The 26745-nt window shown below is 49.6% G+C and overlaps 1 protein-coding gene across 21 annotated transcripts in view; it reads left to right on the top strand.

The window, feature by feature from the left end:
* Nucleotides 1–1309: 1309 nt before the first annotated feature.
* Nucleotides 1310–26745, top strand: part of Odf2 (outer dense fiber of sperm tails 2) — a 38139-nt gene continuing 12703 nt past the window's right edge. Inside the window, exons 1-14 of one of the 21 annotated variants that reach the window (XM_028883278.2) lie at nucleotides 1948–2048; nucleotides 2898–3134; nucleotides 4415–4505; nucleotides 5249–5402; nucleotides 5668–5793; nucleotides 13072–13242; nucleotides 13988–14148; nucleotides 15046–15175; nucleotides 15677–15808; nucleotides 23097–23168; nucleotides 24422–24493; nucleotides 24580–24696; nucleotides 24993–25178; nucleotides 25493–25602. In XM_028883278.2, coding sequence (XP_028739111.1) covers nucleotides 5295–5402; nucleotides 5668–5793; nucleotides 13072–13242; nucleotides 13988–14148; nucleotides 15046–15175; nucleotides 15677–15808; nucleotides 23097–23168; nucleotides 24422–24493; nucleotides 24580–24696; nucleotides 24993–25178; nucleotides 25493–25602 — 1385 coding nt within the window. In that variant the 5' untranslated portion in view covers nucleotides 1948–2048; nucleotides 2898–3134; nucleotides 4415–4505; nucleotides 5249–5294. Of the gene's footprint in view, nucleotides 1406–1813; nucleotides 2049–2183; nucleotides 2344–2613; nucleotides 3135–4414; nucleotides 4506–5248; nucleotides 5403–5667; nucleotides 5794–13071; nucleotides 13243–13987; nucleotides 14149–15045; nucleotides 15176–15676; nucleotides 15809–23093; nucleotides 23169–24421; nucleotides 24494–24579; nucleotides 24697–24992; nucleotides 25179–25492; nucleotides 25603–26745 lie in introns of those variants that run through there. The other 20 variants (XM_028883277.2, XM_028883284.2, XM_028883272.2 and 17 more) reach the window with 20 other exon arrangements.

The raw sequence follows: 26745 nt of genomic DNA, 5'->3' as shown, positions 1-26745 counted from the left end.
GCCACAAAGAGCTACACTGTCAGTGAGGACTCTGTTTAGAATCGGGGAAAGGAAAACATAAAAGTTCCACTTGTCAGATTACAAGTAGAACGACAAGATCTCCTTGCTATTAGGATGGTAGGTCATGCACTCTGAGACTGAATGGCACATAATGTCCCTTGAATGCAGCATAGACTTAATATCAGTTCAGTGAATGAGGGCATGCTAAGAGATGAGCAACAATTCCATTTTGGGGGTAGCAAAATTAAATTTCATTATTTTAGTTATTTGTAAGAAAGTCTTGCTATGTAGACCAAGCTGGCCTCAAACTCATGGCAACCCATGAGCCTCAGGCTCTCAAGTTCTGATTTATAGGTGTGTGCCATCAGACAGAGATGCTGACTAGGCCTTGCCTCAGGAGGTTTATCTTAGGCGTCAAGAAGCACATATACATCTGAAGGGAGATTTGTTTTGGTTTTTTGATACAGGGTTTCTCTGTGTAGTTCTAGCTGTCCTGGAACTCACTCTGTAGACTAGGCTGGCCTCAAACTCAGAGATCTGCCTGCCTCTGCCTCCCAAGTGCTAGGATTAAGGATGTGGGCCACCACTGCCTGGCTTTTGAAGGGAGAATTTCAGAGAAGCTGAGGAGAAAGTATGGGAAGGTTAAGGGGATTGCTTGTTGCAGCGTTACTTTTCTCTATGGAAATAAGGAACTTGATGTATAGAATACAGAAGAGGCCAAAGTTTGGAAAAAGCTGCTTCTGGCAATAGTCTAGAGACAGATTGCTGCACAATGTGGAGACAATGATGTGTGGAGTTTATAAAATTTATGTGGTGCTGAAAATTGAATCTAGGGTTTTGTTCATAGCAGGCCAGGCCTCTACCATTGAGAGCCCTTATCCACAGCTGCAGATTTGATCTTCCAGAACCTCAGAATGGTAGGGTCAAGTCGTGACTGAGGGATGCAGGCTGGCTTCCAACTCGTGGCAATCTTCCTGCCTCAGCCCCTTCATTGCTGAGATTACAGGAATTAAAAAAAAAAAAAAAAAAAGACTGGGTATGGTGGCTCACTCCTTTAATCCCAGCACTCGGGAGGCAGAGGCAGGTGGATTTCTGCTCAAGGGCAGCAAGTTCCAGGCCAGCCAGGGTTGCACTCACAAAATGAATTGTCAAAGGTTGAAGAACAAATATGACAATGTAAGGATGCTGAGGGTGAAGGTGGGAGCGTAGTTAAGGCTCACACTCCAGGAAGGAGCCGGTGGGAGAGAAGGGCGTCGAGGAAAGGAGGTCCCCCTGGTCCCTGAGGTTAAAGTCTCCCAGAATCCAGGGCGGCAACGTGGGCCACGTGACAGTTCCCCACGATTGGCTAACAGGGAAGCATAGTTGAGAAGATGGCGGCTCAGCAGAGAGAACCTCAGCAGAGTAGGTCCGTACAGAAGCGGCGTACGGCGTGCCGGAGGGCGGCGAGGGCCGTGGGGAGCGGGGCCTCTTTCCTCTGTTTGGGCGGTGTGGGGAGAGGGGCACAGTCTGGGTAGTGTGCACAAGCTGTCTGCACTGAGGGGACTAGGCACAAGGGTGGCTTTCCAGAAGCCCCGGCCTGTCGCTTGTTCAGCGGTCCCCCTCTGCGCCCAGGTTCCTACTGTGTTTCGGGGAGAGCGCGTTGGGGCTCTGGAGTCAGGAGGACCAGGGCAAAAATGGCGGAGGGGACGCGGGACCCTGAACGGTGGTGGGACAAGACAGGCTAGCTTGCGCGGGAGGCGTCGCCCGTCTCCCTGGCGACGGGGCGGTGGGCCGGCCGCGTGGCCCGGAAGTGGGCGGAGCGTCCCCGTGGGGCGGGGCATCTCTGTGACGCTGGGGGCTGGGCCTAAATGGCGAAACCCGAGAGGCTCCGGGGGGGGTTTGAACTGGCCAATGGGCGAGCTGCCGACCGGGTGTCGGAAAAGGAGGCGGAAGAGGGGAGGAGCCGCCGCCGGACTGCATCCGCCGCGGCGTCTCCATGGCACGACCCTGGCCTCCGACTTCAACGACTTCATAAGGAGACGGTTCTGGGCGCAGCCGTGCCGCTCTTGGTGAGAGGCCGCGCGGCGGGGCGGGGCGCGGAGCGCCGCGGGTTCAAGCCCCGCGCTCCCGGCCTGGGGCTGGCTCGACCGGGCACCGTCCCCGCGTCCAGGCGCGCTCCTTTCTGCGTCCGAACCCGGCCCGCCCCGCCCCTCGTTGGGCGCGGGGCCGTCCTCCTCCCGCTAACGGGCGGGCCGGCCGCCTCCGTCCTCTCCGGGCTGTCGGCAGGGCTCTTTCCCTCCTCTGCTGCCCTCGGGCAGGGCTTCGCCCTTCTATGGGCAGAACCCCGTCCCCTCTTGTCCGCTGGTGGGTGGCCGTGTGCCCCATTCTCCCCGGAGGCCAACCCTACTCCCTGCGGACTGGGCCGCAGCAATTACGCGTGCTTGGGGTGGTCAGGCCTCCGGGGACCCCCCCGGCCAGCCTCGGGGATGCGGGTGGCCTTGGAGCCGTCCTGCTGTCCCTGTCGCCCCGCCGTGGCCGCTGCTTCTCCCTCTCCACCTATTGGTTCTCCCCGGTAGCTATTCTGCCGGGAACGCCCCTTCACCTAGGAGACAGTTGCCCGGGCACCGACCCGAGTATCCCTTCAGCTCCCTGCGCGGGTTCCCGCCCCTGGGGGGCCCACTTGGGGCCCAGCGGTTCTCACCTTCTTCGCACGCCAGCCAGCCCTCAGGTTTAACCCCTGGTAGTCATCGGCCCGCTCTCCTTCCCGGGTGGGGCCTGGGCATGCTGGTCGTCGTCCTCCTTTCAGTGACGCGCCCCTTCGCTGTCCGGCCGCGCCCTCCACCTGCTTCCTGGCAGCGCACTCGGCACCCCGCAAGTCGCTCAGCCTCTCCTGTCTTCCCCCCTCCCCACTTTGGCAGGACAGTTGCTGTGCGACTTGGACAGTAGAGGAGCGCCTCCCAAGTTTTCATCCAACTGCCACCCCCAAAGCTTCCACCCTCCTCCCCTCAGAGAGAGGACGTTTGATGCCTGGCCCTTGAGATTCTCATTGGCAAGCCCCTCTGGGTCCCCCTGAGCAGAGCCTGCCGACCCAATTGCCCACCTTTGCGGCTTTGATGCTTAGCCATGTCTGCCTCATCCTCAGGCGGCTCCCCCAGGTACAGCTAATGTGGGGGGCGCCTTTTCAGTAGGGCAGGGAAAGGTGGTCAGGGCTTCCCAGGCCAGGCTCAATGGAAACTTCTCTTTAGTTTCCCAGGTACTGAAAGTCTGGACCAAAAACACTAACCGTGACTTTGAATAGCGAGGAGTAAAGACACACAGGCTCACCCCCCCCCAATCTATCCCCCCAAAACTCAACAGCTTTTTAGTAGCAAACAAGATCACTCTTGTCAACGGAGTATTAAGGTCTGAGTTCAACTTGGCTCAGACTCACTAGGTAGTCAAGGTTGTCATCGAACTCTTGATTCTCCTGCCTCTTCCTTCCATGTGGTGGCTTAAAAGCATTCCCACCATGCCACCTCCAATTAGTGTCTCTGAGTGAGCAGAAATGTTAGCAGTAAGTAGAAGGGGAAACTGAGTTCCTAGTTTGGACAGTCTTCTTCCAAATGATAGTCCAGCTCAGTAAACAATCCTTTGTGAGTGAGCTGAGCACAGTGCACACTCAGGTGCCGTTGCCTTAGTGTTCCAGTATTTCCCCCGAGAACCTGTGAGGTTGGCAAAAGGCCATTTGGGGCTGGATGGTAAGGAGGCAGTGGGATATGTTAGACTGGATCATCCCAAGCCCTTCTCCCCCAGCCTGGAATTCCTGGCTGCACTGCTCGTTCTGGAGCATATTCTTTGCTGTGGTTGCACATCTCATGTTGGACTGCGTGTGTACCGGCAAGGCTCTCGTAGGGCAGTGAGTGGGCTGCATTGGAAAGTGGGTTCTTCATGTGCTCAGGCAAATGAGTGAGCCTTCATTTTATAAAGTTGAGTCACAGTGACTTCACTACTGAGTTGAGTGCTCTAGAGGTCTCTTAGCTTATTAGGTTAACCTTTCACTGAACATTTCCCCAGAGGAACCTGTGTTCCAGACACTGACCTGGGGATCCTCACCCTTGTTTGAGACTAGTACCTTGGCAGGTTTTTTGTTTTTTTTTTGGAGTGGGGATCACCTGATAGGATGACTGGTAGGCTTTCCAGCACAAGGTCACAATACATGTGATGCGATGCAGGTTAAAAAGCCGGACAAGCAGACACCCTTCACCTTGTTTCCATCCTCTTGTTGGGCACACCATGTGTGCCTTGTGCTCATCTGCAGGGAGCCAAGGGATTCAAGACTGGTTCTCCTGGCTGCCAACTCAATAGCCACCACATGCAGTGTGTCATCTCCCAAGAGCTGAGAAATAGGAGAACCCTGGTTTTCTGCTCATAATCTGGTTCTTGTGCCCGGGCCCAGGTTTCCATCGTGTGGGAAGAACGGAGTAACGAGTCTCACACAGAAAAAGGTCTTGCGAACACCGTGTGGCGCACCCAGCGTAACTGTGACGGTAGGTAGCCCTCTCACAGCACCGTCAGAAACGCTTCTGCAAGCCTTTGCTAGAGGCTGCCTCTGCTGTTCGGCCCAGGTGCTCCTCCGAACACAACTGTTAAGCATGGCCTGCCTGCTGATCAAAGTGCCAGGTGTGAGGAGGTTGTCGGCTGTCCTTCCAGGAAAATCCCAACATCTTTAGAACAGATACTTGAAAAAGGATACAGAAAAAAGAAAATCAAAAGAATGAGGGGAGATGGGAATAGGAGCTGCAAGGTGCCTGTACCTGGGGTACAGCTCTGCTCATGTTTCCATTAGAGTCTACACAACCTTCTCATCCTTGGCGTCCCCACTGGCCTTTGTGTTCTAGTGCCTTCTTGCATGTGTCCTGGTTTATTCTACACCTTAACCATTTTGTGTGTTTCCCATGCTGATTTGCATGTGTGGTTGAAAGATGTGCATTGCAGCTGAACTACACTAGGTCCCAGAAGGAGCTGCCCAGCGCAGTGGACTTGGGGGGGTGGGCCTGCAGCTCTAAGGACCCCTGTGGCTTCCCTTGGGCTTTTAGAGGACTCTATCCCCAGTGGACCTGGATGCCTTCAGCTGGGACCTCTGTGGAGTCCGCCTAAGTGATCCTCCTGCCTTGCTTTCCTGCCTGCATGCCTGTAGTTGGTAGCTGTCCTGCTCACTTGGTGGCTGTGCTTTCAGGTGTCCCCAGAAGCCACTGAGCTTTGTTTTCATGCCCAGTTTACTTATCCACAGATCAACCTTTTTTGTGTTGCCCTCCCCTGCCTGCCAGAGGTGAACCATGAAGGACCGATCTTCAACTCCCCCCTTACATGTTCACGTGGATGAGAACACTCCTGTCCACGTCCACATAAAAAAACTCCCGAAACCATCAGCAGCCAACAGCCAGGTAGGAGCATGGAAGTGCTGCGAGGTCACAGCTGTGGATCAGGGCGCTGTCTCCTGGCCCAGCCTCCTCGCACTTCTGACTCCAAAGCTTTGGGAGACACTCACACTTTTCTGGAGGTCGTTTGCCTGGTTAGAAGGTAGGCCACTGTTCAGCAGCCGCAGTAAAGTTACCCAGAAGAGGCATCGCTGCAGAGGTGGTGTATGCCACCAGAGTGGTACTAGGCAGCTGGACCCGGAGATAACTCTAGTTTTGTCCCTTTCCACAGAAATCTCATAAGCGCGGAATGAAAGGGGACACCGTGAATGTACGGCGGAGTGTCCGGGTGAAAACCAAGGTACCTTGGATGCCCCCTGGAAAATCATCTGCCCGTCATGTGGGATGCAAGTGGGAGGTAGGCTCAGTCTTGTTCAGGCTTCTTCTTGGACTGGTCAGTCAGATTCTAGCAGGCCTCAAACTTGGTATGATTGAGAAATTCCAATAAACTTCATTTACTGATTGCCTCCCTAAATCCTAAGGCATCCAGCGCTACTTAGGTCTGTGGCATTGCTTTGCGGTAGGTCCTCTGTTCTAGCATAGAGATGAAACGGCTGGGAACTGACTTCCTTGGAGTCTTAGAGAGCAGCAGAGCTGGAGTTAGGACTCTGTCTCATTTTGGAGACTGAATTCAGCCTCTGCTTTCCAAATAGATTTATGTGTCTGTCATAGTATCTAAAGCACAATCAAAGCTGAGGTTGGGTATGTGTGAGAGTGTACATATACCAACATATAAAATAGCCAAGAAAATGTAGGCTATGGACAGTGCGAGTGTCTCATCCACACTGCTTTTGGAAGAGTCTCTGGGGGGAAACAATTGCCTTCATTATTGGTAGCCCAAGAGAATATGTGTTTATCCATGTACCTACCCATTCATCTGTCCATCCGACCATCCATCCACCCACTTATCCCCTAGCCCCAGCTGTCTGTTCACCAGCACCCCTACTCAGCCACCCATCCAACCATTCATACACAGTACATTTCCTGAGACTGGTACCAGGCATTGCCAGCACAGGGAGTCTAGCTACAACCTGGCAAGACGTGCTTCTTTCTTCATTTTAAGTGCATTGCAGTGAAGAGCTCAATGATAAGGAAAGGCTAAAAAGCTTTTGACTGTGTTTTGAACAACACTCTCATCAGTAGAAGTAAAGGCTTCAAATAATGCTCAGTGGATCAGGTGTGGTGCCTCACACCTTTAATCCCAGCTCAGCACCTTGGGAGGCAGAGGCAGAGGCAGGCTGATCTTTGAGTTTGAGGCCAGCCTACTCAACATAGTAAGTTCCAGGCCAGCCAAGGCTACATGGTGAGACCCTGTTTCAAACAAAACAAAACATGCTCCGCCTGATCTTTTAGAGACAGCCTTTTTCTTGGATAGTTTGTTACTCTGAAAATGAGAAACCCAAGAATGGCTGTAATTCTGTTGCTCATAATCATACTACATGGATTTGATTCTTTAATTTGTCAGTTTATCCTTTTTGGACATTAGGAGCCTCAGGAATGCATGAAAAGTGTTAGGAACAGTATAAGAACACAAGGAAGATGGGCATTTCTGGCTGGGGTGTGTGACTAACTGGTAGAGTGCATACTTATGTGTGAGGCCCTGATTTGAGTGCCCCAGTAATGCCCCTCTAAAAGATACTGCTCCCCCAAAAGACGGTTGAAATGAAAATGGTCCCTTAACATTGTTTTACTACCTTAGTAGTAACCATTGAAAAGTAAATTTGAAACATTGTTTACAGAGAAGTGCTAGATGTGAGTGACTGCAATCCTAGCACTTGGGAGGCTAAAACAGGAGGATTGCTACGAGTTAGTAGAGGCCAGCTGGGAATTAGTGAGGCCTTGTCTCAAAATCATAAAATAAGAAATTGGAACAAACACAGCAAGGTATCATTTTTTATTGACTGGAAATTTAGTTTACAGCATTGGAGAGATGGCTCAGTGGTTAAGATCACTGACTGCTCTTCCAGAGGACCTGGGTTCAGTACCAGCCCCTACAAGGTGGCTCACATGTCCTAACCCCAGCTCTGCTGCTCTGTCTGTAAGACTGTTCCCAGCTGTTTGAGGTGTCGCCCTTTTCTGGCCTCTGCAGGCACGCAGCACACATGTGATACACAACCATACAAGCAGGCAAAATATAACATGAATTAAAAATAAGTATATTTAAAAAAATTAAAGCAATAAAAATTTTGAAGCAGAAAGGATTGTAAAAGGTTATAGTTATCCCATGTCATCAGGCATATGAGCAATCAACTTTTTAAGGCATTTTTGTTGTTGAGACAGGATCTCATGCAGCTTAAGCTGACTTCAAACTCCATATAGTTGAGGATGACTTTGAATTTCTTTTTAAAAAATTTAAGGGGTTGGAGATTTAGCTCAGTAGTAGAGTGCTTGCCTAGCAATCGAAAGGCCCTAGGTTCAGTCCTCAGCTGGGGGGGGGGGGGTTAAGATTTAAAAATTTTTTTATTTTCTGTGCATGAATGATTGTCTGCATGTATGTCTCTGCCACTTGTGTGCCCAGTGCCCATGGAGGCCTGTGAAGGGCAGTAAGTCCCTGGAACTGGAGTTACAGATGGCTGTGAGCCACCATGTGGGTGCCGGAGTTAGATCCTGGTCCTCTAGAAGAGAAACCAGTGCTCTTTGCCACTGAGCCATCTTTCCAGCCTCAAGCTTTAGTTTTAGTTTTGTATTGTGGGTGTGTCTTTGTGAGTGCAGGTGCCTGAAGTGGTTCAAGGCTTTGGATTCTCCTGGAGTTGAAGTTATGGGCACATCACTGGATGTGGGTACTGGTGACTGGATTCCAGTGCTTGCCAAGAGCAGTACACCTTGTTAATGCTGAGCCATCTCTCCACTCCAGCAAGTCTTTTTTGTTTTTACTTTTTGAGACAGGGTCTCACTGCTTATCCCTGGCTGGCCTAGAACTCACTGTGTAGCCCTGGCTGGCCTAGAATTCACTTTGTAGCCCTGGTTGATTTAGAACTCACAGCATCTTCCTGTCTCTGCTGAGTTTTTTTGTTGTTTGTTTTTGTTTCGTTGTTATTGTTTTGGTTTTTCTAGACAGGGTTTCTCTCTGTAGCCCTGACTGTCTTGGAACTCGATGTAGACCAGGCTGGCCTCCAACTCAGAGATCCAACTCCTCTGTCTCCCAAGTGCTGGGATTAAAGGTATATGCCACCACCGCCGCCGCCTGGCTTCTTCTGCTGAGATTAATGGCGTGTGCCACTATGCCCAGCCTTTCAACCCTTTTCTTTTTCTTTTTCTTTCTTTTTTTTTTTTTTTTTTGAGATAGGGTCTTTATAATATAGTTCTTTGGTTGTCCTGGAACTCACAGTGTAGACCATGCTGGCCTTGTATTCGCAGAGACCCACCTGCCTCTGCCTCATGAGTACTGAGTTTAAAGGCCTGTGCCACATACTTGGCTCCTGCCCTTTTTAAAAATTAAAAAGGTGTGTGTGTGTGCATGCATGTGCAGATGCATGTATACATGGCGGTGAGGACAGCCTCTACTGTCTTTCCTTGGGAGATCTTCAACTTGTTTTTTGTTTTTGTGACAGGGTCTCACTGAACCTGAAACTTGTGAGGCTGGCTGGCCATCGATCCCTAGGGATCTCCCAGTCTCTGTCCCTCCAGAGGTGGAGTCACAGGCATGTACCACTGAGCCTGGATTTTTTTTTTGAATATTTATTTTGTGTATAGGAATGCTCTATGTGCATGTACGTCTTTATGCCAGAAGAGGGCATCAGATCCCACTATAGATGGTTGATCTGAAAGATCAGTTCTCTTAACTGCTGAGCCATCTCTCCAGCCTCTAAGCCTGGATTTTGTTTTTGTTTTTTGTTTTTATGAGTTCTGAGTATTGAACTCAGGTCTTCATGTTTATGTGGCAAGCACTTTACTGACTAAACTGTCTTCCGGGCCCCTGACTTTTTTCTGATGCTCCTGCTGGAACAATAGCTATAAACCACTGCACCTGTTTTTCTGTGGTCCTGGGGATTGAACCCAGGGCTTCACACATGCTCAGCACACACACTACCAACTGAGCTATAGCCCTAGACTATTTCTAGATATTTTAAAAATCACACTTACAGGGGCTGGAGAGATGGGTCTGTAATCCAAGCACTGAGGGGGCCAAGGCGAGAAGGTTGCTGTGTTTGAGGCCAACCCAGGCTACATAGACCCTGGGTCAAACAAAAAAAGAAAGCATGCCAGGCTTTGTGGCTTAGTCTGTAATCTCAGCACTCAGGAAGATGAGGCAGGAAAGTTGCCATGAGTTTGAGGCCATCCTGGATCCATCTACGCTCCCCTCAGCCAAATGCTGGTTTGGTGGCTTATGCCTCTAATTCTAGCATTGGATAGGCTGAGGCTGCAGCATTCAAAAACAAAGAAAAAAGGGACCTACAAGATGCTCTGTGGGTGGAAAGTACTTGCCTGATGATCGGAGTTCAGTGCCTGGGACCCACATGGTGGAAGGAAGGAAGGAAATGCTGCCGTGAGTGGCTGGTGAGACAGCTCAGTGGTTAAAGGTGCTCGTCCTGCCATTGGAGCCTGGTGAGCTGAGTGAAGAGTCCTCTAAGTCATGGAGGGGTAGATGTCAAGATCCAGCCTCAAGAAGTTGTCCTCTGACCTACACACACACACACACACACACACACACACACACACACACACACACACACACACACTGTGGAAATCGGCTTCCTGTTGCTGCGGGTTGCTGGGATAAATAGTCCTGCAATTTTGCCTGGAAGCTTAATCGTAGAGATTCCTCGGAGAAGTGACTTGTCCAAGCTCTCCAAGAGTTCAAACTGCAGCTGTTTTTTCTGCTTTATTCTTGGTCTGCCTCTATCCCCGTCCTGGTTATTCCTGGAAAGCCCTGACCTCACAGTTTCCATTGTGAACGAAAGGGAAAAGGCCCCAGGGGGTCTATGTTTGGGATAGAGACCAGAGGTTGCTGTAAAACCTGAGGGCCTTTTTTATTTATTTACTTACTTACTTATCTATTTATCTATTTATTTATTTTACATGTATGAGTGTTTTGCCTTCATGGATGTATGTGCACTATGTGTGTGCCTGGTGTCACAGAGGTCAGAAGAAGGCATTGAGTCAGATGGTTGTGAACCACCGTATTGATGCAGCAAGTGCCCTTAACCACTGAGCCATCTCTCCAGCCCCACCTGGGGTATTCTTGTTTGATTTGGTGGTGGTGGCGCTGGAGATTGAACTCAGAGTATCAGCTAAGCATGTACCCTGCCATTGAGTTACATTCCTCATTTGATCCTCCCCACCATTATTTGTCTTTTGGAGAAAGAAGATCTAGGTTTTTTCCCCTTCTTTTTAATTGTTTTGAAAGGGTCTGATTGCATGGCCGACCTGGAACTCGCTATGTAGATCAGGTTGGCCTTGAGTTCACAGAGAACCACCTGCCTCTGCCTTCCCAGTGCCAGGCTTGCTGGTGTGTGCCATCATGCCCAGCTTCCAGCTTTCCTCTGGCCTATTCTCATCACTACTGCCTTATTATTTATCAAAGTAACCTCTGCCCTGGGCATTGCCCATCGCATTTTTAGTTCTGCGTGAATTCAGGTTTTTTTTTTCTTTTTGGGTTTTCGAGACAGGGTTTCTCTATTTAGCCCCAGCTGTCCTGAATGTCCTGAAACTAGCTCTTTAGACCAGGCTGGCCTCGAACTTACAGAGAACTGCCTGCCTGTGTCTCCTGAATACTGGGATTAAAGGCATGTGCCGCTGCCGCCGCCACCCCTGGGCAAATTTTATTTTTCGTGTATATGAGTCTTGCCTGTATGTATGTCTGTATACTGTGTGCATCCAGTACCAGCAGAAGCCAGAGAGGGTGTCAGATCCCCTGGAACTGGAGTAAAAAGATGTGTGAGCAGCCTGTGTGTGCTAGGAGTAGCAGGTACTCTTAACTGCTGAGCCACATCTCTCCCCTGTGTTTTTTTTTTTTTTTTATGTCACTTGAGATTAAATAAAGGCCCTGTATATACTAGGCCAGTGTTCCACCACTGAGCTACACCTCCAGGCTACTGCTGTTTGAAAATAGAGGTGAAGTGATACTCTAAACATTCTTTTCTCTTTTCTTAGAAGTGACCTCATTCTTTTGCTCCTGGTAAGAGTTGCACATTTTTCGTGTGACTTTGTAAGCTGTTTCTGTAAGTGTTCTGTTTTTGCGTTACTTGGGCTGAAAACCAGGGCTTGGTGGTGCTCGAAGGTGCTCTGCACTGAGCTGTAGCCCCAGTTCTGGAACTGTTACTTTCCTCATGCTTTGTTTTCCTTCAGTGAGGTCTTGCTCTTTTGCCCAGGCTGGCCTGAATCCATGGGCTCAAGCGACTCTCCTGCCTCAGATTTAGCAGTAACTGGGACAAAGGTATAGTGTTAACTTTTATTTTGTTTTGTTTCTGAGACAGGGTCTCACTGAAGTCAGGGCTGACCTCAGACTTGCTGTGTAATGGAGAATGACCTTGAATTTACAATCCTCCTGCCTTTACCTCATGGGCTAAGATTACGGTGTGTGCCCCCCCCCCCCAGCTCTTTGTTTTATTGTAAGGATTAAATTTAAGGGCATGTATGCTAGGCAGGTACTTCACCATTGAGCTGTGGCCTCTTTGAATTCTTGTGGGTTTTTGCTTGTTTTTATTTTTCCAGACAGGGTATCTCTGTATAGACCCAGTTGTCCCTGAACTTGCTCTGTAGACCAGGCTGGCCTTGAACTCACAGAGATCCCCCTGCCTCTGCCTCCTGAGTCCTGGGATTACAGAGTATATATGTTTGAGAGTGTGTGTGTGTGTGTGTGTGTGTGTGTGTGTGTGTGTGCACGCGCGCGTGCGTATTCATGGAGACCAAAAGAGTTGATCAGGTTCCCTGGAGCTGGAGTTACAGGCAGTTGGGAAACACCTGCTATGCTGGGAACAGAATTCTGCTTCTCTGCAAGATTGTACACACTCTTAACTGTGCAGCCATCTCTCTAGCCCCCATTATTCTTGAAGTTTTATTTTATGGATATTTTGCCTGTGTATGTAAAGCACCATATGTATGTCGTGGAAAGTCAGAAGAGATGCATCATATCCCTTGGAATTTGGGAAACAAGGTTTCTCTGTGTAGCCCTGGCTGTCCTAGAACTTGCTCTGTAGACCAGGTTGGCCTAAAACTCAGATCTGCCTGCCTCTGCCTCCTGAGTCCTGGGATTGAAGGCGTATTCCACCACATCTATCTCTCTCTCTCTCTTTTTTAAAGGTAGAGTGCCTCTTTATGTTATCCAGTCTGGTCTTGAACTCTTAGGCTCAGGTGATCTTCCACAGAAGTCTCAGTCTCCGAAGTAGCTGGAACTATTCAGGCACACAGCACCCAAACCTGCTTTCTTTATAAATTAATATTCTAACCCATGCCTTTTCTTTCAATGTTAGAAATTCTTCAAAGGCATCAATTAGACTTGGGTAGGTAATGCTCCCCTCAGGAAGGTCTGGAGCGGTTGGAAGGTTCCTAGGCAGGATCTCTGGGGTTGGCCGTTAGCTTGTGTTGGCTCTGCCACCTTGGCAGCAGCTAGCCTCCCATGCACACGTAATTACAGTGGAGTTCTGTCAGAGGCTTGACCTCAGCCACTTACGTGTGTCTCCCTCCTCTGCATCAGACTCCACCTCACTGTCTGGAGATCACACCACCATCTTCAGAAAAGCTGGTCTCAGTGATGCGATTAAGTGACCTCTCTACAGAAGACGACGATTCAGGTCACTGTAAAATGAACCATTACGATAAGAAGATTGACAGTCTAATGAATGCGGTCGGTTGTCTCAAATCTGAGGTGAGGGAGCTAGTGGGCTGGACAACTAGTACCCTGAGGACAAGCAGGATGGGCTAAGCAGGTTAGCCTGTGGATGCTTCCCTCAGACTGCCTCTCTGTGGGTCTCCTCTTCTCTTCTGCCTTCTGAGGACTTCTCCCCAGATGGAGTGCCTTTAAACAGCACAGCCTTTGCTGCTTCGAAAAGCTGAATAAGAGCAGAGGAGACAGGAGATGCCTGTCTTCACTTGTGGCAATGAAATTCGGGAGGAGGGAGGGGAGCTGGAAACACCCCCTGCCATGAAAGGACCCCCGACCAGGAAGCAGGTGGGGCTGGCATTAAGAGCCAGGTCCTTATTGCTGAGGTGCCTGTGTCTTTATCTTCTACTTATCGGAGGTCCTGAGACCTCCCTGGAGAACTGAGAGCCGCCTTCTCTGACAGACAGGCCCTCCTAGCTCCATAGCCCAGTCCTTTTTTTGTGACATCTCTCCACCAGCGGCATGCCAACTGTACTACTGTTGCTGTCTGGCCCCACCCCTGGCCAGTACACATCACTCCTTTTCTTTGTACTTGGGTTCTTCATGTATAGACTGGGTGGAGTGTAGGTCCAGAGGAGAGTCAGTATTTGTGTGACTGTTCACTGAAACAATGCCCAGAAGGCCTCAGGCGCAGAGCCCCATCATACTTCTTAGAAGGGTTAGAGGCAGCAATGTGGCCTTGGGGAAGAGCCATCCCTTCATTGGCCCTTTCCTGTGTCCCCTTTCCAAGGTCAAGATGCAGAAAGGCGAACGTCAAATGGCCAAAAGGTTCCTAGAGGAGCGGAAGGAAGAGCTGGAGGAGGTTGCTCATGAGCTGGCAGAGACGGAGCATGAAAACACAGTGCTCAGACATAACATCGAGCGCATCAAAGAGGAGAAGGACTTCACCATGTAAGGGGCCTGGCTGGGCCGCACTGCTGCGGGGCTGACTCCTTCCTGCCAGCCCAGAGGAAGGCGGTGGAGGGAGGCAGCCCTGCTAGTGCCTGTGGGGATCCTGCTCAGTATAGCACGCGGCTTTCCTTGGGGACAAATGAGGACCCAGTGTGGTGGTGTGGCCGTGGCCAGAGAACTCTTTAAATAGGGGCTTGGGGGAGACAGGACTGTGGAGTTAGGCAGGAAGGCATTAGAAGATGAACCGCTGGGAACCTTTAATGGGGAGACCGAGGGTGGGCCTAGTTTATCTCAAGCAGTAGAAAGTAGGTCAAGACTGGCTGCTGCAGAGGCCAGAATGCCTCAGAGACGGCAGCTTGTAGAGTCGGGACATTTCTTTCCAGTTGCGCATATAGAATCCAAGGCCTGAGCTTGCTCAATGCCTTACCCTTGAGCCACAACCCCCTAGCCTGCTGGGTAACACTGAGGATGTAGAGAACACTTTTAAAAGCTGAGCAATGACCAGGCATGGTGGCACATGCCTGTAGTCCCAGCACCAGAAGGTAGATCCAGGATTGGGAATTGAATGAAGGCCAGCACATGAGAGCCAGCCTCGGACAACCAGAGTGACTGAGGGAAGAGATGAGCCAGCTCAAGAACATGGAGGCAGTCTTGAGATAGTCAAGGCCATTGGTTATGCCGTGATATCTCTACTAGAGGCTCTGTTTTAACACTGAAGCAAGTATGACTCCCGGTCTCACTTCTAGAAGGCCACCTGGGCAGGGATGGCTCCCTGCAAACCTTCCCCATTGTTTCCTGGCAGAAGGGGAGTCTCTCAGACCATTGTGAGGTGGGCTTCAGAGCTCTGGGCAGGCTGGGCCTTGCCATCGCTCAGGAACCCTGTTTTTCTGGCCCCAGGCTTCAGAAGAAACACCTCCAGCAGGAGAAGGAGTGCCTCATGTCCAAGTTGGTAGAGGCTGAAATGGACGGAGCAGCTGCTGCCAAGCAAGTCATGGCCTTGAAGGATACCATCGGGAAGCTAAAAACCGTAGGTGGAGCCCTAGGATGGGGTGGGTGGGGGTGGGGTGGGGGCTTTACGCAGTCATCAGGCTGACTTTATGACATCCCAGGCTGGGGGAGGGCACACCTAACTGCTCAGTCCCAATCCCCCCACTCTCACTTCCTGGGCCTTGGTCCTTGAAGATGACCTCTGTTGATCAGAGCATCTGAAGAGACTAAATCATGGGCCACTTGGGATCACAGTGAGTCAAGGCATGTGGTTGATTCCTGCAAGTGTCAGCCACCAGAGGTCGCCGCCATCTCTCTTGCCCCCTGCACCACACACGGAGCACTCCCATCCCTCTCTCCACCTCCCCCCTGCCCAGGCCCACTTCCAGGAGACCTGCCCGTGACCCCCGTGACCCAGCTCCTCTCATCTGGGCTCCTGGCACCTCCACCTCTTGAAGCGCTCATGGGCCTGTCTGCCCTGCTGTGTGACACATGCATGGGCCCGCCTCCCCTCCGCTGTTAACACATGCTTCCCCTCCAGGAGAAACAGATGACTTGCACCGACATCAACACCTTGACGAGGCAGAAGGAACTTCTCCTGCAGAAGCTGAGCACCTTTGAGGAGACCAACCGCACCCTCCGAGATCTGCTGAGGGAACAGCACTGCAAAGAGGTGAGCACCTGACCTGGCGTGCTTTCCCTGCCTCTCCTCCCTGCCCAGTCTGGGAATCCTGCTTGGTTGTCTGCAAACGGCTCCAGAAGGCCTGGCCTCAAAGGACCAGGGGAGTCATTGACAGAAGTGTTTGCCACTGTCACAGCAGAAGGACCTCAGCAGACAGAGGGCATTCTGGGAGAAGGGAAGGGGAAGTCCTAGACCTCATGTTTCTTGTCCCCCTCTTCTTCTTTTCTCTCTCCTCCCTCCTCTCTTTTTCCCTTGATTCACAAGCTTACAGTCTTCAAAATGCTGGAGTTAAAAATGGGATACTACACCTGCCTCAGACTGCAATTGACGTCAGGTGGAAAAATGAGTATTGGCTGGCGTCCAAAAATTGGGTGGTGTGACTTGGGCTACATAGTGAGACCGTGGTGCAAATGAACATTTAAAAAGGGCAGAGCACGCCAGGTGTGGCGGCACACACCTTTAGTCCCAGCACATGGGAGGCAGAGGCAGGCGGATCTCAGAGTTTAAAGCCAACCTGGTCTACAGAGCAAGTTCCAGGGCAGCCAGGGATATACAGAGAAACCCTGTATCTAAAAACAAACAAACAAAAAAAGGGATGGGGTGGGGTTGGGGTGGCAGAGAACAAAATAGGAGGGGAAAGCTGGGGATGTTGCTCAGTGTTGGAGGCCTTGCCTCTCCCTTGGAGCCCTCCAGGTTTACCATAGTGCCACAGAAAAATAGATATTTTGTGTGTGCGTGCATGTGTGTGCATGGCTGTGTACTTGCATACCACAGCGAACATGGAGGTCAGAGGATAATTTTGTGGAGTTGGTCTTTCTACTTTTATGTGGGCTCCAGGAGTCAAACTCGGGTCACCGGGCTTTCATAGTCATCCTAAGCCCCTTCACCTGCTGAGCCATATTTCAGGGCGCTTCCTTATTTTATTCTGAGAGGGGTCTCACATAGCCCATGCTGGCCTTGGGCTCATGGTATATGAATGAGGTGATGTTGCCTATGTCTGTGTCTGCCTTATTTCATTTAATGTCGTGGTCCCCAGGGTTAGCCATGCTGTCCCAAATGGCAGAGACTGCCCCCCACCATCCCCACAACACTAATGATGGGTGTCTGATTGTGCATTGTGTGCACACTCGTTCTTCAGTGGCTCTCAATAGAGGTGACTCTGAACCTTGGAATTAGGAATGCTGCTGTGTTAGCAAATATCCGTGTTTTCCCAGGGTCCTGGGGAGTGCAGCAGTGAGGACACGAGTGTTAGACAGGAGCTCTGTACTGAGTTACATTCCCAGCCCAGTGAACATTCCCGAGAAGACTGTTTCTGTTTCGTTTCACACGCAGGCACACACACACACTCAGTCACTCACACACAGGTACACGTAATAACTAATAAAAAATGCTATGCTCCCTGTCCAACTTTCAATGTCAAGTCCCTTGTGTCTCCATTTGTGATACAGTCGTCTTCTCAGAGGGAAACTCTTTTTGTTTTTATTTTTATTTTCTTTTATGTGTATGGGTGTTTCGCCTGAAGGTGTGTTTGGACACCGTGTTGAAACAAAAGTCTCATTCTATATATAGCCCAGGCTTGCCTGGAGCTTCGAATCCTCTTGCCTCTGCCTCTCAAACCCCCAACAGTCCTGCTTCAGCTTCTCAGGTGCTGGGATTGCAGGTGTCAGCCACCGTGTCTGGCCAATACTTTTATGATCTCCTTCTTCTCCGTTGGGTCTAATATAGATTTTTGCTGCTATATTCTGTATTGTAGCGGATCCCTTCTGTTGATGGACACTTGAATTGTAGTGATGTCTGTGTGCTTGAGAGCTTCTGAATAAGCATGGTAGCAGAGGCCTGGGAGGTGGAGGCAGGAGGATTGCCCCACAGTGATTTCCCAGCTACATAATGAGAATCTGTTTCAAATAAACAAATAAAGTAAATAAATGAAAAGTCTAGAATATGTTTCTACTAATGCTTCTAGTTATAGCCATATTCTTCTCTAAAACAGTTATACTTGTTTAATTTCTGGCTTGGTGATCTCAGGCAGGTAATTCATACCTCAGTTTTTCTTCTATGACATGAGGAACACATCCTTCTCTTGGGATTGTGCAAAGATGAGAGAATTTATGGATGCAGACTGATGTCCTTCCTGGCATGTGACAAGTGCCTGGTAAATTGTAGCTGCTGCTACTGCTTTTCCTGGAGGGTGTGGCCTTAAACAGGTGTTCACTCAGTAGTCCTTGCTAGCCTGGAATTTATAGTGTAGACCCAGGCTAGCCTTGAACTCCTGATTACAAGTGGGTGCCACTACCCTCAGCTTTTATTTGGTTTTGGGTTTGAGGCAGGGTCTTATGGGTAGCTGAAGTATAACCTTGAATTCCTGAACTTTGTGTTTCTGTTTTAAATGCTAGGATGACAAGCCAAGCCCTTGGTTCTGGTTTTACTTTGAATGGTTCTTATGTAGACTTAGCGCTCTGTGTAACATAGGCTAGCCTTCAATTTTCTTTTCTAAACAAATTTATTTATTTATTTATTATTTCTTGTTTTGGTTTTTCGAGACAGGGTTTCTCTGTAGCTTTGGAGCCTGTCCTGGAACTCACTCTGTAGCCCAGGCTGGCCTGGAACTCACAGAGATCTGCCTGGCTCTGCCTCCTGAGTGCTGGGATTAAGGGCGTGCACCACCACTGCCTGGCTCTGAACAAATTTATTTTGCCCTAAACAAATTTATTTTGCTGGGCAGTCGTGGCACACACCTTTAATCCCAACACTTGGGAGGTAGGTAGATCTCTTGAGTTCAAGGCCAGCCTGGTCTGTAGAGTGAGTTCCAAGACAGTAGGGCTACACAGAGAAACTTGTCTCACAAAAATCTTAAAAAAAACATATATGTATATATTTGTATTAGTGTCTTGTCTGCATGTATGTATGTATATACATACATGCCTGGTACCTGCAAGGCCCAGAAGAAAGGCATCAGATTTCCTGGACCTGGAGTTAACGATAGTTTAGAGCTGCCGCGTGCGTTCTGGGAACCAAACCCAGGTCCTCAGCAAGAGCAACAAATGCTCTTAACTGCCAAGCCACCTGTCCAGCCCTGACCTTCAATTTTTTATTTTATTTTATTTTATTTTATTTGGGTTTTTCGAGACAGAGTTTCTTTGTGTAGCTTTGTGCCTTTCCTGGATCTTGCTCTGTAGACCAGGCTGGCCTGGAACTCACAAAGATCCGCCTGCCTCTGCCTCCCAAGTGCTGGGATTAAAGGCGTGTGCCACCACCGCCTGGCCAATTTTTTTTTTTTTTTTAAGATTTACTATTTAAAATTTTGTGTGTGTGTGTGTGTGTGTGTGTGTGTGTGTGTGTGTGTGTGTGTGTGTGTGTGTGTGTCTGTATGGGTCTGTGTATGTGAGTGCAGGTACCCTAGAAGGCCAAAGGCTAGAGGCCTAGGATCCCCTGGAATTGGATTTTACAGGCCATTGTGAGTCATCACATGGGAGCTGGAATTCAAATTCAGTCCTCTGGAGGAGCAGCGAGCACTCTTAGCCTTTGAGTCGTCTCTCTCACCCCTGGCTTTCAATTTAGTGCTTGCCTTCACCTCCTGATTGTTAGGACTTCAGGGGTGCACGGCAGGCTTTTCTCCTTTTATGACTTAACCTCTATCACCCTGGAGCCTGTCTCTTACTGGATAAGAATGGTCAACCCGAGTTTCTCCTCACAGCATGTCTGCTCTGTTCTGTGGTGCCTACCTCGAAGGCAAATGCTCGGTGTTTGGAGTCTGAATCCACTTCAGGCCCAACTCTGCCCCTTGTAGCTGTGTGGCCTCAGGTCCTTTGCTTGTCCCCACCCCACCCTCAGCTGTAAAGTGAGAGAATGCCACCTGGAATATGGGAGGTTCACAGAGTGGGTGTTTGGGAAGTGTAGGTGGTGGCGGGAGCCCGGAGGGGGGGGGGGCAGGCCTGATTGCACCAGCTGTAGACTGTCTTTCCTTTCCTTCCGAGTGACAGTCTCGCTGTGTGTCCAGTCTGCCCTTGAGCCTCCCAGGTGCCCATTGCTATCCCTTGTCAATACCTGGGTCCTTAGAAAATGGCATCAGGGGACCTGGGAAAGCAGAGGGAACAAGAGTGTGAGCCTCCTTAAAAGAATGCTTTGTTTGCATGTCAAGAAGCAGACTGGGGGCAGTCATAGAGATGCAGTGAGTGAGGAAATGAGCAGCAGGGGGAAGCAGTAGTCATCAGAGGAAATCCCCAAATGGCTGTTGGTGTCTAAGAGGCTGAGTCTTAGCCAGGTGGTGGTGGTGGCCCACACCTTCAGTCCCTGCACTTGGAAGGCAGAGGCAGGTGAGTTCGAGGCCATCCTCGTCTACTGAAGTGAGTTCTAGGACAGCCAGGGCTACACAGAGAAACCCTGCCTTTGAAAACAGAACAACCACCAAAAAGATGCTGAGTCTTCTGGACAGTTAGGGAAGTGTGAGTGAAAAGAGCACAAAGACCTTGACTATTGCGGACTGTGGGATTGGTGAAGCAAGCGCTCAGCTCCTGCAGGGGCCACGTGACTTAGTGCGTCCTGACCCCTCAGGTCATTCCGAGAGAGCACTCTGCATGCCCAGTGTCCATTGCCTCGTCGGCTGCAGTATACATCAAGAACAGCCTAATGACCCAGACTGTAGGAGGAGTTAATGCAATGGAAGATTAGAGACAGTGGGCTAGGGAGATTGCTCGGAGGGTAAAAATGCTTGCCATGTAACTGTGAGGGCATGAGTTCAAATCCCCAGAACTGATGTAAAAGCTTCTGGGTAGAACTTGTGTCTATAATCCACTGGAGACACGGAGGTAGGGATAGGAGAATCCTGGTAGCTTAAGGACCAACTAGCCTGAGTCAAGGTAGGAGATGAGGACCAACACCTGAGGTTGTCCTCTGCACACGTGTATGGCATGCATACCCTACATTCACACATGTGAATGTGCACATACACAGCCTTGTCCATATACATTGTATACATACATACAATTGCAAAAAGTTGAGATACAGAGAAGGGCTTTAAAATTCAATAGAAGTCGGGTGGTGGCATGGGCTTGTAAATCCCAGCACTCTGGGAGGCAGGGGCAGGAGGATTGTAAGGATCACTGTAGGCCAGCCTGGGCTACATAGAGATTCTGTCTGGAAAAAAAAAAAAAAAACGACTAACAGTAAAATGTAAAGGAAGGGGCTGGAGAGATGGCTCAGCAGTTAAGAGCATTCCTGCTCCTGCAGAGGACATTTGGTTTTCAGCACCCATGTGGTGACACACAACCATTTATAACTCTAGTTCCAGGGGATCTGATGCCACCTTCTGACTTCCTCAGGAACTAGGCACACATGTATTCATGTAGGCACATCTCTATGAGTTTGAGGCCAGCCTGGTCTACAAAGCAAGTTCTAGGACAGCTAGGACTGTTACACAGAGAAACTCTGTCTCAAAAAATCAAAACAAAAAACAAAAAACAAAAAAATTCAGGTTGTAACATGTAAGATGATATCGTTTTTTTTAAAAGTTTATATTTTATGTATGAGTTTTCTGCATGTATACCTGCATAACAGAAGATGGCATCAGATCCTATAGATGGACAGATGGTTGTGAGCCACCATGTATTTGCTGGGAATTGAATTCAAGACCTCTGGAAGAGCAGCCAGTGTACTGCTTCTCCAGCCCATGATATCATTCTTTAAAAAGTGTAAGCCGGGTGGTGGCGCACGCCTTTAATCCCAGCACTCAGGAGGCAGAGCCAGGCAGATCTCTGTGAGTTCGAGGCCAGCCTGGTCTACAGAGCAAGAGCCAGGACAGGCACCAAAACTACACAGAGAAACCCTGTCTCGAAAAAAAACCAAACCAAAACAACAACAACAACAACAAAAATACAAACAAAAAAATTGCATAGTCCCTGCCTACTCCCTTAAGGGAAGATAAATGTCTATAGATTCATCTAAATGTAAAGCCCAGAGGAGCTGGAGGGATGACTCCGTGGTTAAGTGCAATGATTGTTCTTTCAAAAGATCTGTGTTTGGTTCCCAGTACCCACATGGTGTCTTACAACCATCTGATACCCTCCTTTGGCTTCTGTGGTCACTACATGCAGGGAAGGCATTTGTATACATAAAAAAATTAAGCTGGGCAGTGGTGGCGCAAGCCTTTAATCTCAGTACTCTGGGAGGCAGAGGCAGGCGGATCTCTGAGTTCGAGGCCAGCCTGGTCTACAAAGTGAGTTCCAGGAAAAGTGCGAAGCTACACAGAGAAATCGTGTCTCGAAAATAAATAAATAAATGAATGAATGAATGAATGATAAAATGAAGGGACTATACAGTGACTCTGTGATTAAAAAGCACTTACTGCTCTTGCAGGGGGCCTGAGTTCAGTTCTCAGCATCTACATGGTGGCTCACAACCATCTGTAGTAACAGCTTCATGGAATCTGATGCTGTCTTCTGACCTCCATGGGCATATATATGTATATGCAGGTTAAACAGTCATACACATTGTGGCTGGAGAGATGGCTCAGTGGTTAAGTCTTAGCTGCTCTTCCAGGACTTTTGGATTTGGTCCCTAGCACCAACATCATAGCTCACAAATACCTGTAAGTCCAGTTCCAAGGAATCTGATGTCCTCTTCACCTCTGTGGGCACCATATACTTGTGATACACAGATAGCCATAGGCAAAACACTCATATACATATGATGAAAAAAATATAAATTTTTTAAAAACATTAGAAGTAAAATGAGCTGAATAGTGGTGGTGCAAGCCTTTAATCCCAGCACTTGGGAGTCAGAGGCAGGAGGATCTCTGTGAGTTCAAGGCCAGCCTAGTCTTCAGAGTGAATTCAAGGACAGCCAGCACTACAAGACAGACTACAAGAAATTGTCCTGAAAAACCAAAAAAAACCCAAAACGCTTAAATGCAATGCATAGAAAAGGGTTGGGAAGGCCCATGATCAAACTCTTAGCTTTAGGTTGAGATCTGGAGGGTGGACATGAGGACATGTATTAAACTTTTATTTATTTGGTTTTTTAAGACAGGGTTTTTCTGTGTAGCTCTGGTTCACCTGGAACTAGCTCTGTAGATCAGACTGGCCTTTGAATTTACAGAGATCCTCTTGACTCTGCCTCCTGAGTGCTGGGATTAAAGACATGCACCACCAGCTGGCATATTGAACTTGTATTAACATTCATGACATTATAATGAGACTGGATTGGAAAGTTTGGGTAAAGAAAATCACTGAGATGGAGACTGTGTGTTTATTTAAATCTTGGTTTTTTTTTAACCATACTGAAGGATTCCGAGAGACTAATGGAGCAACAAGGTGCATTACTGAAACGTCTGGCAGAGGCGGACTCAGAGAAAGCGGTAACTCAGCGCGCACCCCTGACCCTCCCTCCCGGGGTTAGCTGCCAGAGGGCTGGGCTTCCAAACCTGGAGATGCTGACTAGAGGGCAGGCCTGGAGCTCCTGTCTGCCATTCGTCTGGGTGGTATTTCATGTTCTAGAAAATGGGTGGGCTCCTGCTTTGCTGCCTTCTCTACTAGACTTACCTAGCTAGCTGGTCACTGGAGGGCTCAAGGTACAAAGTGAGACCCCAGCATGAGGGATCATTAGTTCTCTGGCCCTGTTAAACCTGGATTTGTTTTTTGGGTTCCTAGCAGCTAAAAAGTACATGCCGTCAGGTGTGGTGGTGCACGCCTTTAATCCCAGCAGAGGGAGACAGAGGCAGGCTGTTCTCTGAGAGTTCAAAGCTATCTAGTAAACAGAGTGAATTCTAGGACAGCCAGGATGACAGAATAGAGACCCTGTCTCAAAAAGAAAAAAACAAAAGTACATACCTTTTTATTTGACAACCCCTGTTTTAGAATTCTCTCCTAAGGCTTCATGTTCCATGGACCTTGAAGCTGTGCAAGAAGTTAGTTTATGAGTGTGAGAAACAAACGAGAGTCTTGTGGCCAAATAATTTGGAACCTGTTGCCTGGCTTGAACTCTCACTTCACCAGGCTTCTTAATCCCAAGACTTTGGGAGCGTCTGATATTGAATGGGAAGGGAGGGACGGAGAGGCCTTGCTGCCTGACTAGTAATCATCATGGAGGATACCAGTTGGTATGTGCGCCTCTCCCCAGCTCCCCAGCCCTCACATTCTTGGGGTGCTTTCTCAATAGCAAGGAAAGAGAAAGAGGAAAGAAAATACAGATTTGAGGAAGGAGTGGAAGGTGAAGGTACTGGCGTTGCTTCTACCACACTCCCAGCTTAGGAAGCTGAGCTAAGCTATGATGGTCAGGAGCTGAAACATCAGCATCTGTTCCAAGAGATGTGGAGGATTCAGTTGGATTGTGATAAACATGAGATTTGTAGAGTGCAGGACCAAACGCATTTAAGACTCCCTTTGAGTGATGTGTGGTTATCCCTGGCAGAGTGTCAGGCATTCTTTGAGCTTGGTGCTTTCTATATTTTCCAATTCCTTTTTTAAAATTGAGAAACATATATTCATGCTTTAAAAAAAATTACTATAGGTTAGGTGCTTGCTACCTGGTCTCTGACATTGGCAAGTGGCTTTCTGTGTTGAGTGTCGGCCCCTGCCCGATCCAGAGGCATGTGACTGTGTTTTCTCCCAGCGCCTGCTGTTACTGCTGCAAGACAAGGACAAGGAGGTGGAAGAGCTCCTCCAGGAGATACAATGTGAGAAGGTACCGTGTCCAGCCTTGCACCCCAGGAGCTCGAGCTGCATGGCGCTGTCCTAGAGCTGGCTCCATCCCTCTGTCTTTCTCCCAAGGCTCAAGCAAAGACAGCATCTGAGCTCTCCAAGTCCATGGAGTCCATGCGCGGGCATCTACAGGCACAGCTCCGGTGCAAAGAGGCTGAGAACAGTCGCCTGTGCATGCAGATCAAGGTGCTTGTAGGCTCCCGGGGGGAGGGAGAGGCTGTCACTCTCTCAGGTTCCTCATGACTCCCTGAAGGAAGAAGTCATTAGTCTCCAATGCTTTCCAGGCTCCCAGGGTGGCTGCTCTGCAGAGTCACTTGGGATCTGACGATTTTAAAAGCTCTCCGTGGTCAAAGAGACCCAGAGGGGCCACGCCTCTGGTGTCTGTCCCTATAGGTCTGAGTTCTTACATCTTCCCTTCTCCATTCTCCTCTGCCATACCTCCTTGCTGTCTTTCCCACCTCTTCCTTCCTGTCTCCTCCCAGAACTTGGAGCGCAGTGGGAACCAGCACAAGGCGGAAGTGGAGGCCATCATGGAGCAGCTAAAGGAACTGAAGCAAAAGGGAGACCGAGACAAAGAGACCCTGAAGAAGGCCATCCGAGCCCAGAAGGAGCGAGCGGAGAAGAGTGAGGAGTATGCCGAGCAGTTACACGTACAGCTTGCTGACAAGGTACAGGCCTGGGCCTGCTCCCAGACGAGCACCTTTGCTTGGAGGGGGATGGCTGGGGAAATGGAGGTGATCGGAGGGCTAGAACTGTCCAGCACATCCATCTTGAGAGAAGGATGACTCGGGAGCTGCCCACAGGGTGCAGTGTGATACCGGGAGCCTGGGAGCTCAGTTTGGCTTTCTGTACCACTCGCAGTAGCCTCTCATCTTGAGGGAGGCAGCAGAGGAAGGCTGGGTCTATCTAGGTTAGCTCACCCTACCTCCTTTCAGCCTGGGTGTTGAAACCAGGCTGACAGGCCGCTGTCCTGTGTTCCCAGGACCTTTATGTCGCTGAAGCTTTATCTACACTGGAGTCATGGAGGAGCCGCTACAACCAGGTGGTGAAAGACAAAGGAGACCTCGAGTTGGAAATTATCGTCTTGAACGAGTATGTCTTCCTGTTAAGAGGGGACTGAGGAGGGACGGGACGGGAGGGGGAAGGAGCATGGTGCCCTGAGGTCTCGGCGTTCATGAGGCTGCTGTGGTCTCTGGGCTTGGAGTTGTAAACTGGGCTGAGATGTGGACAGCGCTCCACTTGTCTAGCACGTAAGAGGCCCTGGTCTCCATCCCCTGAACTGCAAACATCCATAAGTATCGTCAAGGGGATAAGGTTCCCCATCACAGAGGCCCAGCCTGGCCCTAGTCTGTGCAGCAGGACATGGCACACAGTTGTCTTGCTTGATCTTGGATGATGCAGCTAGTCCCTGTGCATTCTCCATTATCTGCCAGTGCTGCCTGCCAGCAGGTCAGAGGTGTGGCAGGGAGATGAGGCAGCAGTAGCCTCCAGGGTGTGTGTGACTGACTTTGACCCACTTTCTTTGCTACTGATAGAATATCAGTGACCACTCATTTGTTCTCCAACGACCATTTGTTCCTTTTGGACAAGCATGTGTGGACAAGCATGTGTGGACAAGCATGTGTGGAGCAGCTCCATATGCCAGCCTGTGTGATGAACACAAATGTGTTAGTTACCCTGAGTTCCACTTGAGGTCCTGGGGCTCCAGGATGCACAGGCTCCTTTGGCCAAGGAGATAGGGGTTACAGGGAGCTGGCAGCTTCCCCTTCAAGCAAAGCTTTCCTTGGAAGTGTGTTGATGGGCTCAGTTCAGCAAGCACAGGCTGAGAACCTGCCATGTATCAGGTGCTGTGCTCAGGGAGTTCTCAATCTGTTTGGAGAAGAGAGATGAGGTATAAAGAAGGCTCCACGGTGCAGATGAGGGATTAAAGAAGGGATGTGCTGAGGTGGGGAGTCTGAAGCGGGCTTCTAAGGGTGAGTAGTAGGCTGCCAGGTGAGATGCCATGTACTGGCGTGGGTCCAGTCAGTGCTCACTCAGTGTTTGCTAAATGACAGCCTCTACTTGATTAGTGTGAGAACAGAGCCGGGGTGGAGCTCAGTGGAGCATTTGCCTAGTGTGTGAGAAGCCTTGATTTGCATCCCCTGAGCTGAAAAATTAATAATAATAAAGCTTAAAAACCTCTGAGAGCAACACTGGGAATGGTGGTGGAGGGTCTTATAATAAAAACCTGGAGCC

This window comes from Peromyscus leucopus, chromosome 4 (assembly GCF_004664715.2).
Source record: "Peromyscus leucopus breed LL Stock chromosome 4, UCI_PerLeu_2.1, whole genome shotgun sequence".
NCBI classification, from domain to species: Eukaryota; Metazoa; Chordata; class Mammalia; order Rodentia; family Cricetidae; genus Peromyscus; species Peromyscus leucopus.
Note: the sequence above shows the minus strand (reverse complement) of the source record. Positions and strands in the feature narration are given on the sequence as shown.